The following is a 14431-nucleotide window of genomic DNA, read 5'->3' as shown; positions in this document are numbered from 1 at the left end:
CAGAGCGGGGAACAATGCAAGAACGCGAGAATGCTGCTTCGCAGTGCGTCGCCTTCCTCCCGGCTGTGAGCGCAGTGGCTACATGCATAGAGGGGCCACGGGTACTCTCGCAAACCCAGAAAATATTGGAATGTTCTCGGTTTGTTCCAAACATATTGTTTTCCATAAAAGTTTTTCCGTGAGCGTACGGCGAAGCTCGGCATCGACGGAGAACTTTGATTTGGCCTGACGCGCTAAAAAACACACACTCGAAGCGCATTTTAGAGGCAGCCCCTTCCTGCGTAACTGAGCACAGCGAAAACTGGTAGGCAGCTGCTGTGAATCACCCACGCGATGGCTCCCACGATCTTCAGATTAGCTCCGTTTGCAACGTGCCGCACGAGACACGCGCCAGCCGCGAAATGACAACACGTATAGACCTGCGCTCAAATTTCGCTTTAGGGAGTGTCGTAATCGTCGGTGAAATTTTTTTCATTGCTTAGTTACAGAGTTGTCAACTTCATAGTTTTTGTTTCTGGAAAATTTGCAATTTTGACAATATGTAACAAAACATTGGCAGCCTAAATAAACAATTCGCTACCGACAGTCACTAGATTCAAACCTTTTCTTTTTAATGCAACAAAACCCACCAATTTTGGTGCAGTGGTTGGAAAAAAAAATTGGGAGGAAGCCTAAGCTTCGCTTTTTAATGTGTAACGCGATAGCATTCAAATATCCCTGACTGCTTTTCACGCTTCCCGACAAGTGCAGCTTAAGCAACCGCAATGGTTACCGGGAAACACTGGCGGCGAACGCTATGCACCTAGGCCAGCTTTCTCGTAGAAACGCGGTCTCTTGCATGGACCGATCCCGGATATAGTGCACAACCGCGCCAAAGAAATTACATCATTTTCAGGTTTCCGTATTTGTTGCGTACTTTTAATATTTCTGCCTGAGAAGATTTAACATAAAAGGCGTGCGCTGTGGGTGTTTTGTTTCATGATATTTGTTTATGGATTGTCATTCTCAAAGTTACGAGGAATAGCTTTGCCAAGAATGCAAGACAAGGTATGAGCAAGCATTAATGATAGAATGTTGTGGCATACTTAAATATATTTGCAGGGCCTGCGTGGACGACGATTTTCTCGGCCGCGGGCGCCAATGCCGACGCCGGATTTTAAAACGATTTCTCCTTTCCCATGCATAGCAGCCCCCGACCTAAAGAAGGACCGCCACTGAGCGGTCCTTCGATTGATCGCGGGCAAGTTGAGACGCTCGGCGCGTTTGACCTTACCGAGGTGCAGTTGGAACGTGCGCGGCCAAGGAATGCGTGCATAAAGAGCGTGAGCGAGGGTGACATGTCCTCTCCCCTCACGCAACACCTGGCGCGCTATTGCTGCAGCAGGCGTGCCCTTTCGTTCACTCAGCTACGTCGAGGCTCGCTCGTAACTTGGCGTCGCAGCCAATGGAAATTAGGTGCCATTTCGCTTGTACAGATGAAGCCGGCTTTTTCGCACAATGGGCCATTTGGCGCTTTGATTTGGTGTTTTGATAAAAAGCACACCAACATGTAAATGAAATTGCGCATTATATTACTCGGAATACTTTGTTTACTAGATTTTCTTTGATTTAACCATAGGTGGGTGCCCATGCATTGTTGAGTGATCTTGTTGAGTGCCACTGCGAGACAAGAGGTAGCGTATATCCTGCACATGTTTTGAGACTACGTGTGCCGCTGTGCATGCCATCGCCATTCCCATTCTACATCGCCTTCGTCCTCGTGCATTGACATCGCTTGTGAGCGGTGCATACATTTGGTAAATATTGAGGGCATGTTAAATGTAACGTGTGGCGAAATTTGAACGTCTCTGCCATAATTAGAAGCGTTGCAAATATTTACTGAACCCTCGTTCGCCCTAATTTCATGAGTTATACGAGGTTCGAGTAGGTTTGTCCGGTGTCCTCGGAGGCACCTGGTTCACGATGAACGAAAATAAGATCTAGGAAAGGGCTGATTAGGCGAACTTCGAAATATGCGGATTAATTATGGCCTTTGATGTAACTTACGCACGCAAGCGTTTCGGAGTTTTAACAGCGAAGCTGTTTAAGCCAGCCGTAGTTTGTGGTTCGTATCAAGAAACTATCATCATTAGCAATGAAGAAAGAAATAAAAGAAAATAAACTTCCTTGCCGAGGCGGGATTCGAGCCCGCGTACCCACGGTCCCAAGGTGAGCGTCGTAACCACTAGGCTATAGAGCCACTTTTAAATGCGAAGCATTTCTTGGCGAACATTTGCTACTTTAACAGTATCTATCTATCTATCTATCTATCTATCTATCTATCTATCTATCTATCTATCTATCTATCTATCTATCTATCTATCTATCTATCTATCTATCTATCCGCCTACGACTTTGTGCTCTCATGGTCGTTTCGTTAACTTGGTATGTACCAAAATATGCATACTATGACAAGAGTACATGACGAACATAAATTATATGTCATGACATGAATGTTATGACATGTGTGTCATGTAGATCATGAAACTGCTGCGTACGTCTAGGTGCTCTTATGGTCGTTTTGTTAACTCGGTAGGTTCCAAAATTGGCATAGTATAACAGGAGTGTATGACGAACATACGTATGACGAACATGAAGTTAGGAAATTTGCAGGCGCAAGTTGGAATACGCTATAGCGCAAGACAGGGGTAATTGGAGATCGCAGGGAGAGGCCTTTGTCCTGCAGTGGACATAAAATATAGGCTGATGATGATGATGACGAACATAAGTGATAGGTCATGACATAAATCTCATGGCATGCGTGTCATGTAGGTCATGGTAATGACCCAGCGAAAAATATTAACACTCAAATACCACTGAAATGGGTTCGGACATGGGCACTAAGTGAACGAAACACTACAGGATGTTGGCTCATGCTCATAGTCATGAGCATAACTCAGCATAAATGACAGTGACTCAGCGAAAAAAGATTAACACTCAGAAACCACTGAAATGGGTTCTGACATGGAGGAAGGAAACCCAGGAGAGGCCCCGGCCAGCACGGACGTATTGGAGAGAATGTGGCGGAAGTCACGTGCTGTTTTTCGCAATGGAGCACTGGGACGGGTGCCCCAAATGTCAACGTTGCCATAGGAACCGCGCTCCTGAAGCTTTCGCTGCTGCTATCGGCCTCTGAAAAGTGAGATAAGATTTTTCTGCCGGTGTCTTTCTCGCAGCACCTTTTGTTCGCGAGAAAAGCTGACTTTGGATTGTGGCGTGTAAACTTGAAAGTTGCGTTTTGGGTCCGTGAGTGTCCGCCAGCAACAAACACACTCAACAATCAGGGCGCGGGTCTTCGTCGTCTTCTTCAACGTGCCACGGAAAAACACAGGAGCGTGTCAGTTTCACTAAAACCGCTACGAAAGTTCGTAGACTTTGTTTTGATGCGCGTCGGCAGCACACATTTCCGGCGGCTCGTAACATTGCAAGTTCAAAGTTCGCGCCCATCTGCTCCGGCGAGCTGCAGAACCCCTGATTGGAGGTGCAGAGGGAGATGACACATCAACATGGCTGCGCTTCCGGCTTCAAAAATGTGACCTCAGGGCCTCGCTTGTTTTGTTTCTTTCCTCCATGGGTTCTGACATGGGTACAAAGGGACGGACACACTAGAGAATGATGGTAGAAGTCATAGTCATGACCATGACTGAGAAAAAATGACAATGACTCAGCGAAAAATATATAAACACTCAAAAGCCACTGAAATAGGTTCTCACGTAGGTACTAAGTGATGGAAACACTACAGGATGCTGGTAGAAGTCATAGTCATGAGCATGACTCAGCAAAATAGACAATGACTCAGCGAAAAAAGATTAATACTCAAAAACCACTGGAATTGGTTCGGAGGTGGGTACTAAGGCAAGGAAACACTAAGGGATGATGGTAGAAGTCATAGCCATGAGCATGACTCAGCAAAAATGACAATGACTCAGCGAAAAAAGCTTAACACTTAAAATCAATGAAATTGGTTCAGGTGACATACTAGGTGAAGGAAAAGGCTACGAGTTGTTGGTCGAAGTCATAGTCATGACCGTGATTGAGCAAAAATGACAATGACTCAGCGAAAAAAATATTAACACTCAAAAACCACTGAAACGGGTTCGGACGTCGGTACTGAGTGAAGGAAATACTAAAGGATGGTGGTAGAAGTCATAGTAATGAGCATGACTCAGAAAAAACGTTAACACTCAAAAGCCACTGAAATGGGTTCTCAAGTAGGTACTCAGTGAAGGAAACAGTAAATGATGGTGGTAGTCATGAGCATGAGTAAGGCTTTCACCTTAAGGTCTCTTAGGTGTAGCTAAAGGGACTCGACTCATGACATCAATGTCATGACATGCGTGTCATGTAGGTCATTAAAGAGCCGCCTACGTCTTGGTGCTCTCATGGTCGTTTCGTTAACTTGATAGGCTCCCCGCACACTGTTTCGCGTCACATTGATTCCCACAGGGCGTGGGATCTGCCGGCTTTTTTTTTGCATGTTATTTATTAGGAATATAAAACGTACATGCATGAGATATTTTCATAGCGGCCAAAACAGTCTTAGCCGTGTCTGCAAGCACAAAACAAACACTTCACAGTACAATTATTACAGTAAGCAGTTCTCTAAAAGGGAGGCAAAAGGATACACTGCATCAACAAGGGATAGCAGTCTGGTTGGGAGTCTCTCTGATCATAAAAGTGTTTCAATTGTGAAATCATGCGAATGAAATGTGACTTCGAAGATACATAGGCTATACAGCCACTCTTGCAGAACATGCATTTATGCGAACCATATGATAGCGTTCGAGAGTCGTCGTCTTCGTCCACAGCTGGCGCGTTCGCACGCGCTCGTGCCAATGCCCTGCGAGGTGAAGAAGAGGTTTTGCGCGCTATGCTCGGGAGAGAGATAAATAAAATGAGAGTGAGAGAGAGAGACACACATTCACGGAGCGGGTCTGCTTGAACGCGTTGTCGGCATTGTAACGCGGTGTCGATATTGGAACGCGGTGTCGGTGTTGCAAGCTGCGCTATGCAACGCGCAGTGACGGCCCTAAGTCCAAGAGAGAGAGACACGCATTTACGGAGCGGGTCTGCTGGAACGCGTTGTCGGCATTGCAACGTGGTGGAACGCGGTGTCGGCATTGGAACTCAGGCGCAGCCAAGGCCTAACCTAGCTACTATTAAGTTCAACCTAGCTACACGAGTATAGGCCTAGCTATACAACCGAATTTAACCCTCGACATAAGCCGCGTTTACATGAACGCGACAACTGGCGCATCGCATCGCATCACATTAATTTTCTAGTGCATCGCATCCATGTAAACGGGGATAATGCGCTAGGAAAGCGCGTCGCATTAATGCGTCAGGCAGGGGTGGATTGAGACGCGTAAGTCGACTTTCGCAATGCATTTGTCCTGTTGTCCTATGAGAGCTGTAACTGCCACCGACATCGAACTTGAAAAAAAAAAAAAAAAACAGGGGCGGAGGGTTGCATAGCTAATGTGCATGGGTAGGTAAGTGTGTGAATAACTTATCGGCTTTGGAAGAAGTTGCTTCAGGAAGGGCTCGACAGCGTTGCACAGTCATCGTACGTCGTTTCCCATTGGCCCAGAGAACTCTCCGTCACATCTAGTGTAGATTTGGTGAAAATAAGGGAGGGGGCATTGTAATTGTAATGTGGAGCTTAATTAACACGTTTATTTTCCACGTTTGTGCCTTAATTATGGGATTTAGAAATAACTACTGAATCCTTGTTTTGTCACTATTTTCTTGCGTTGTACGAGGCGCACGTGCTGTTTTCTGTTAACTAAATGAGTCACCTTGCTACGCGGAATTATACGGCAGATTATGGGTGATGAGCAGGCAAAGTTCATAGTGTGTGGGATAATTATGGCTTTTGCATTATGTTACTTATGAATGTTCTCCACAGCCTTAGAAGTGCGTTTTACCAACTGCGTATAGTTTAGGATTAAGCTAGCTGAACTGGAGGCGCTATCGCAGCCCCCGAAATCAAGTTTGATGGAAATGGGGTGCCATGCAAAGTTAAATGCCTGTGGGTGAAATACGGCGTTTGCTAAAAATTCATTAAGCAAGCGCTTGAAAGCGTTATATACGAACAAGGTTGTCAATCGTGGTGTTTAGTTGCAGGCAACTGAAATTGAGAAACTGGAAAGAAACATGTTCGCTGTAATTCGGGCCTTGAGGTCGCACAAGCCTGCCGTCTTTGTTTCTTGGCTGCGTCCCGCGCCGTCTCTTTGTCGCAGGTGGGTGCGTTGCTGTTGGCGACGCGGCGCATCGTGCGCTACCTGTGGCGGCGGGGCATGGACCCGGACTCGACGGCCATTCCGTACGTAACTGCCCTAGGGGACGTGCTCGGCACCGCACTCCTGGCGGCCGTGTTCGCGCTCATGGAGCCGCTCGGCGTCGACACGCAGCTGCTATGAAGACTGTCTCCATGGTTGTGGCAAGAGAATCATGTGGAAGCAAACGCTGGGCTGCCGACCGCACCGAATCTCTCGCCGCAGTTCCCCGCACGTGACAGATGTTCAGTGTCAGCCTCTGCGCTGTCGGCGCGCGGTATATTAGCGACACTGGCGAACGGCTGCCGACAAGCTCGCAGACGCTGGAACGAGCCGTTGTTCAGATTTTGAATGATTCGTCAATATACTCCCCCTCTGCTGCAGCCTTTCGATGCATGCGTCAATGTGGACGCCAATCACCCCCAATCGCTGTTTCCGGCCAGTCCCCAAGCTCCTCAGCATTTTTAAAGCAAATTCAATGGTACACATGCAGTATACATTTCTATCGCCTTCTAGCTTTGCGTGGTCCCACTTTTAATGAGTGTTTGTGGCCGACAAACGTGACTGTTGGGACAGACGAACTAGCAAATCCTGTGCTCTCGCTATTTCTTTTTCCTATGAAATCAGATGGGGCGTCTACTGGGTTCAGCTATATACGTTTTCATCGCCGGTTCCACGTCCACCGAGAGCGCGTCGCGATTGACGTATGTTTTCTGAGTACCAGAGTCCAAGAAAAGAAAGCCGCATGTGCGTCACTTCACCGAAGTTCTTTGCTGCATAGTATGCGATATTCGACATTTGTGAATGATTTTGACGCTGGCTTTAATAGTTTCGCCCCCCTATATAGAGCATTTCGCCAATCTGTCCTTCGAAGTTGCTATTGGCCTGGCCGGCGAAGCGTTGCACTACAATTTTATGCACTCGACAGATTCCGACGTGCCACTTTGCGTTTGCATGAATTCTTCATGCTCTGTTGATAATAAAAACAGTTTTGAAAGCCTGCACTTTTTCATCCTGTGTGTTCACTTTTACACAATTAAGCACAAGGAGCGCATTTAGCAAGCTGGCATTAAATGTTTTCGAAGGTATCCGACAAAACGTAGAGTATGCTTTAAGATTAACTTTCACAGGAATAAAGCAAGTATCAATAAAATGAAATGAAAGAAATGGACCTATGTGATATACACCGCCTTCTATTGACGTATTCCTGTTGATAGCAGTAAATATGTCTTTTAATTAGCAAACACCAAACAGGGAGTGGCAGAGGTTAAATGGACAAACCTTAACGTGGACTTTGGCAGTGACCACTACGTCTTGGCCACCGTCCTTCGGATCGAGCAGAACAGACAACGCAAGTTCCGGTTCACCGACTGGGACAAGTTCCGCAAGCTGAGATAAGAGCGGACCGGGGAAGAGAGGCCCGGCCTAGAGCGATGTATTGCAGAGATTCGAGAGGACATTGAGGGCGCGACCAAAGAGGTTAGCACAGACCTCCCGGTACAGAAGATGGACAGCAGGCTGGCGCACCTACTCGAGGCTACGCAGTCCCTTCTGGCCGGATGGAAGTGTCAGCGGCTCAAAAAGGCTCCGCAAGAAGATTGCCGAGGTCAACAGAAGCATCGAAGAGCAATGCAAGGTCCTTTCCAGACAGCAATGGGATGAAGTTTGCAACTCGATTGACCGCCAGATGCGGAGCGGGGGCGCCTGAAACCACCTAAAACATCTGCTGGATGAGACCAACACCAAGTCGAACCAGCGGAGCACGCTGGGAAGAGCACTGTACGGGGGCAGGCAAGAATCCTCGGACGAGGAAGTGATGGAAAGATTGATCGAGAAGTTCTTGCCGGTAGCCTCTGGTCCGGCGCCCCCCGTCCCAGAATATGGGGGCGTCGCGAACCCGGAGCTGGATGCGGAGTTTGGTGTCGAGTAGATCCGGCGGGCCCTGCACGATTTAAACGGCAGGTCGGTCCCGGGTCCGGATAGAGTTACAAACAAGGCACTGAGGAACCTGGACGACAAGTCGGTGGAGTACCTGACGAACGTTATCATCCAGATGTGGAACAACGGAAAAGTACCGGAGATGTGGAGGAGGGCTGCCACGATCCTCATCCCCAAGCCGGGCAAGCCCCCTGGTCTCGATAACCGCCGACCGATTTCACTCACTTCATGCGTTAGCAAGTTGGGCCGAACATGCTATCTTAAATAGGGTCTCGCGATACTTGGAAGACCGGGATATTTACCCACACAATATGATAGGCTTCTGGGCAGGACTGTCAACGCAGGGTGCCATGAAGCTGATCAAATATCAAGTCATTGACCATAACACGAGGGACACGAGAGCCATACTTAAATTAGACCTCGAGAAGGCCTTTGATAGCGTCTTGCACTCCATTGTCTTGAGCCAGATATCTAGCCTCGGGTTGGGCAAGCACTTCCACGACTACACACGATCATTCCTTGCGGACAGAGAAGTGTCGTGTGTTTTGTGACCGATCTCGGGGGCATGCAGGTGTTATGAGAGATGGGGGTAGACGACGCATGGCCACACAGCAAACATGATTTATTAAAACAGTTTAAACAAACACAGAAAACTCAACTAGAATATAACTGCAAATAATAAACAAATCAACTGTAACATATATACGCGGCTCTCAGCCGTATACAAAACCAGTAGCTAATTAGGCTGTCCTTTAAGTCAGTCTTATCCCTACACTCCTCAGTCGGACAACTCTAGCCTATTTGGCTGCGTCGCTGTTTGAGTGGAATGTTCTCACGTTTGACGCTGACTCCTGCGGATCTTCGTGCAAGTGACGTCGCGTCTCTTTCGGAGCCGTTGCTTCCGACGATCTTGACGATGTCGTCGCCTTTGTGGACGCCTGTAACCCGGTCGTGGATGTTGACGTGGCAGAGAGGCCCGACGGATTAGGCCTAACGACGTTCTGGGCCGCTGCTTCCGTCTAACTGTTTTCTCCAGTGCCGACGTGGCGTTACGGGGATCATCGAACGCGCTGGTCTACTGATGAAGGGGGATCCTCACTGTAGTGCCCAGCCCGCTGTGTGATGCTGCAGCTGGTCCAAGTAGCCTCGCTCGAACGTCTTCGAGGTCGACGGCTGCTCCTCGGACTGCCCGCGTCGTGGACTCGGCCGAACCTCTAAGTGTCCCGTCGTCAGAGCGTAGCTGACGATGCGACCTTCCTGGCCCAGAGCCACGTCGATAATGCTAGGACAGTACCGTTTCTCCCTCGATCACAGCTCGGTTCACGCGCCTCGCGGTCTCGTGCCGTTTGGAACGCTCGGTTCACATCGTCCTTCTCTTCTTTTCTTTCACCGCCGGCCTCTTACTCATGACAATGGCCCCCTCTTCAAGAGTTCTTTTCCAAAAAAACTGCTTTCTCTCGTCCTTATTTTCTGTGATGAACTTGACTCATGTGTGACGCGCACTTTACTTGTACTCGTGGCTCACTCGTCAGCACCACATTTTCACTCACTATTCACATTACACCACCTAATACACTTCACTCAACTGTTCGCAATGTTCACTGTCCCAAAACACTCTGCATGAATAAACTTACTATCTACACACATTTGTGAAAAGTGACAATCTAGTTGTTATAGGGCATTACTAAATGATATTCCTTTTGTAGCCTATCAGTTATATCTGTTCACTTTTTCCGCCTTTTCCTAAGCTCCCATGCTTGCCGACTTCCAGCCGGTCTCCTTCTCTTTCCTACACCTACCGATTGATTGTACGGCTTGGAATGGCTCTGGTACAATTCTGGCTTCTTTCTCATTGGCGCCCACATCTTCTCATGCACACGCGTTTTCTTACGCCGTCGTGCTTTCAACCTCCTACGAATCCACTTACCCTTACGCGTTGCACCTCTTAGGCAACTAGGGCATATATCATCTTTCTCATCTCTCTCGGGGTTTGGCTGACTCATCACTTCTGATGCTTCTGATACTACCTTCCGCTCTCTAGTTATGTAAACCTCGATCTGGATGTCAGCCATCCTTTTATCCTATCCCTGATACAGGCTTCAATTAATAACGGCATGTCGTTCCGAGGTGGAGCTACTACCTTCCGCTCTCTAGTTATATAAACCTCGATCTGGATGTCAGCCATCCTTTTATCCTGGTCACTCTGCACCAAGAGTTCCTCAGTGGTGCGCTTTTCAACTGCGACGTCACGGGCGCTATCTACTCTGCCAACTTCTGGCATCTCTCATGTCATGCAGCTCTACTACGCTATCGTCCCTGCTTTCCATCTTTAACTCAGCCTAACTCTCTTTCATTGTCGATGTTTGTGCTCTTTCGTGCAGCATCTTGATCTCTGTCTCTAGGAACTGTTTTCTCTCTTCGTAGGCTTTATTAACTGCAGCAAGTTCTGCTAATCTAACGGCCTCGACACGTTTCCTCTCATCCTCAATTAGTTTGAGGCCCTGCTCTTTGTTGAGCTTCTGCTAACGAATAGTAGCCGATATCGCCTTCCAATCCATCTCTGCAACTCCCGAGTATCAGTGACTGGGCTGAAATAGAATCCTGGAACGTATCCTGGAATAAATCCGGGAACGCATCCTGGCAGGCTCGCCAATTGTCGTGTTTTGTCACCAATCTTGGGGGCGTGAGGGTGTTAAAAGAGATTGCGTTGGGCGATGCATGGCAACACAGCAAGCAGATTTTTAATTACACTCAAACTCAAAAATACAACCTAATCAATCAATAAACATGCCCTTAATTCTGCCTTCGATAGTTCTGGGCGTTTCCTCCATGAAAGTCAGGCAATATATGACCCTTTCCAGTTAAACCTAATTAAGACACTCGAAGCCGTCCAGAACCAAGCTACTAGATTCATCTTGAGTGATTATTCCTACAACTCTAATATCACAGCGCTGAAATCAGAACTTGATCTACCCGCCCTGTCTCATCGCCGCAGAAATTCTCGACTAAACCTTTATCACAAGTTCTTTCACTGTTTGCCGCCTAAAAACGAGCTCATCGTTCCCGTCCATCGCATGTCACGCAACACCCATCCAAACGCCGTCATCCCTTCACGTGCCCACACCACAACATTTCATCAATCATTCTGTATTCGTACTGCGCGTGACTGGAATCGCCTTCCCGGCCATATCGCTACGATCACCGACCATGCAGGATTCAAATCCGCCGTCGAAGAAATCGCACGCATCGACGCTAACACATAGGATTATCGTGTACACTGCTGCGCATCATTATTATTTTATTTATTCCTGCCTTGTATTCGCTAACTGACTTGTATTCATTTGACCTGTATTCACCAATTTTTACTTTAATTATTATCCCATGTACCCACCCCTCATACAATGTCCCTCATGGGACCCTTGAGGTACAATAAATAAATAAACTCTAGCCTACTGTTGTGACGCTACTAGAATGGAACGTACTTACTGAGTTCGTTGTTCTTTCACGTATTTTCCCGGCGGATATCTCGATGGGCCTTTCTCACTGTCGTTGTTTTCGCTGACCGTCGCATAATCATTGCTGCCTCGAAGTCAGTCCGTCAACCCGTTCGTCTCCGAAGCCTGTTTAACCCGGTCGCTGTTGCTGACGTGGCAGAGAGGCCCGACGGGTTAGGCCTAACGACGTGTTCGGCCGCCGCTTCCGTCCAGCTCCTTTCTCAATGTGCCGACGTGGCGTTCCGGGTATTACCGAACGCGCTGGTCTGCCGATGAAGGGGGATCCTCTCTGGAGTGCCCGGGCCGCCGTGAGATGCTGCGGCTGGTCCAAGTAGCCTCGCTCGAACGTCTCCGAGGTCGACGGCTGCACCTCGGACTGCCCACGTCACGGACTCCGCCAGACCTCCAAATCTCCTGTCGCCAGAGCGTACCTGTCGATGCGACCTTCCTGGCCCAGAGCCACGTCGATAATGCTAAGACGGTACCGTTTCTCCTTCGATCACGGCTCGCTTCACGCGCCTCGCGGTCTCGTGCCGTTTGGACCGCTCGGTTCACATCGTCCTTCTTTTCTTTCACCGCCCGCCTCTTACTCATGACGAGAAGCCACTCTCAGGGCGGGAGACCTCGTTTCGGACTCGGTTAGGCTGGGTTTCAGAGGGACGCCATAGGCGTCTGTCATATCCCCGACCCTGTTTAAGCTAAGCATGATCGGTCTGTCGAGGAGACTCTCCGAAGTCAAGAGTCAAGGGTCTCCGAAGTCAAGGGTCTCCGAAGTCAATCACACGATATATGCAGACGACATCACCATTTGGTGTACTGGAGGCAGTGACGGATGGGTGGAGGCTGGGTTGCAGGAAGCCATCGAGGTCACGGAGGAATATCTTAAGCCAACCGGCTTTCGGTGTTCCCCTCGGAAATCAGAACTGCTCATTTACAGGCCCAGGCGAAGGGGGCCCAACCCGAAGGGTTCGAAGCCTGTAGAGGACGTCGACATCACTCTACGGACAAGTGAGGACGGTGTCATCCCCAGGGTGGACTCCCTCCGGGTCCTAGTTATGACGATCAGATCGAACGGCTCCAATAACCTGATGGTGTCTAAACTAGCCAAGAAAACAGACAATGCCATCAGACTCATACGAAGAGTTGCCAACCGGCAGCAGGGTCTTGGAGAGGACAATCCTGTGAGACTGGTGCACGCCTTTGTGATGTGTCATTTTACCTACGTGGCGGCCATGCACAATTGGCAAAGGTCGGAGAGGGACAAGCTCAACACGTTGACCAGGAAGACTATGTACACAAGCTCCGAGAAACTGATGTGTCTCGGCATGCACAACACGCTGGAAGAGATCGCGGAGAGGGCGCAGTACACCAGGCTGTCCACCAACCAAGCGGATAGGAGCATCCTGCGGGAGCTGGGGGTTCCTTCAGCGGAAATCGAGTCCCGCTTCTGCGGTCTCCCTTGGGAACAGCGGGAACGCATTGTCGTCCCTCCAATTTCACGCAACGTTCATCCCAAACACAACGTGGGTCGGAGACGAGCTAGGGCCAAGGCTAGCTCTCCTGGACAAGGCTCGGGAACCGGCTCGGGATTGCTGTTTTTTTTATGCTGCCCGGTACCCCGACCGGACGGCGTTCGTAGTGGTGGGCATCGATCACCATGGGAAAATCACGAACTCTGCGACTGTTCGAATGAAGTCGGCCGAGGTGGCGGAGCAGGTGCCCTGACCCTGCTGGACGACAGAAGGAACACGATCTACAGCGACTCGCGGACGGCGGTCCCAGCTTTCGCCAAGGGCACCGTTTCGGTGCAGGTCCTGCGCATTCTGCGGGACAAGGACATCAAGTCGCACACGATCATCAGGTTCCCCGCACACATGGGGTAGATCGAGGGCACCCCGCCCAACCTCAACGAGTCGGCCCACAGAGCTGCGCGAGGAGTCGTTGACCGCGTAGCTACCAGGTGGCGCGGCGCTGAGGTCGGGACCCTCCCTCCTCATGTAACGAACTTGCCAAGCATTTTTACATGGGACGGAGACAATACCCTCCGCCACATAGGAAACTAGGCAGGCCACAGGCGTTAGCACTCAGATTACTCCAGTTAGGGGCATACCCTAACCCCGCACTGTTGCACAGAATCTATCCAGAGATACAATCGACCAATTTTTGCGAGCTATGCTCAGACCTAGCAAACTTGGAACGTATGTTCTGGCCGTGCCCCGCGTTACGCGACGGCGACGATGTCACGTCGTGCAAATAGGAGGCTGCCCTAAGCAGCCCCGATCTTGAAGCACAGCTATGAGCTGTCCATCGGGCCCGCGACGCAGCAGAAAGGCTCGGCCTTTCTGTACCGACGTGGGAGCGGCCCGCTACGTGCTGACGCGCGTTCCAAGGGACCGTAATAAAATTTTATCATACCATACCAAACAGGTCATAAGAAAAGAAAAAAAAAACTGACGACAGGCCTAGTTCTTAATAATAATTGGTATGCGGCAACGCAAGGCTAGACGAGAACAAGAAAAGATACAGGACGGCACTTGTGAGTTAGCGCCCGTCCTGATTGCTTGCCTGTCCTCGTCTCATTTCGCGCTGCCGTGTACTCAAATTGAATGGTCAGAAGGGAGACGTTAAAGAATTGAAGAAATGTAGGTTCATTAGCTTAAGTTCGGTGTTCTGCAAGATATT

General features: G+C 49.2%; 1 protein-coding gene across 2 annotated transcripts in view; it reads left to right on the top strand.

Annotated features, from left to right (window-relative positions):
• The window catches only part of LOC119462588 (solute carrier family 41 member 1), a 520047-nt gene extending 513012 nt beyond the window's left edge, over positions 1-7035 (top strand). For both annotated transcript variants that reach the window (XM_049672745.1, XM_037723922.2), the window contains one exon: positions 6282-7035. In XM_049672745.1, coding sequence (XP_049528702.1) covers positions 6282-6461 — 180 coding nt within the window. In that variant the 3' untranslated portion in view covers positions 6462-7035. The remainder of the gene's footprint in view (positions 1-6281) is intronic.
• Positions 7036-14431: the final 7396 nt, after the last annotated feature.

Source organism: Dermacentor silvarum, chromosome 8, assembly GCF_013339745.2.
Source record: "Dermacentor silvarum isolate Dsil-2018 chromosome 8, BIME_Dsil_1.4, whole genome shotgun sequence".
NCBI lineage: Eukaryota > Metazoa > Arthropoda > Arachnida > Ixodida > Ixodidae > Dermacentor > Dermacentor silvarum.
The sequence above is the reverse complement of the archived record's forward strand: the minus strand, read 5'-3'. Positions and strand labels throughout refer to the sequence as shown.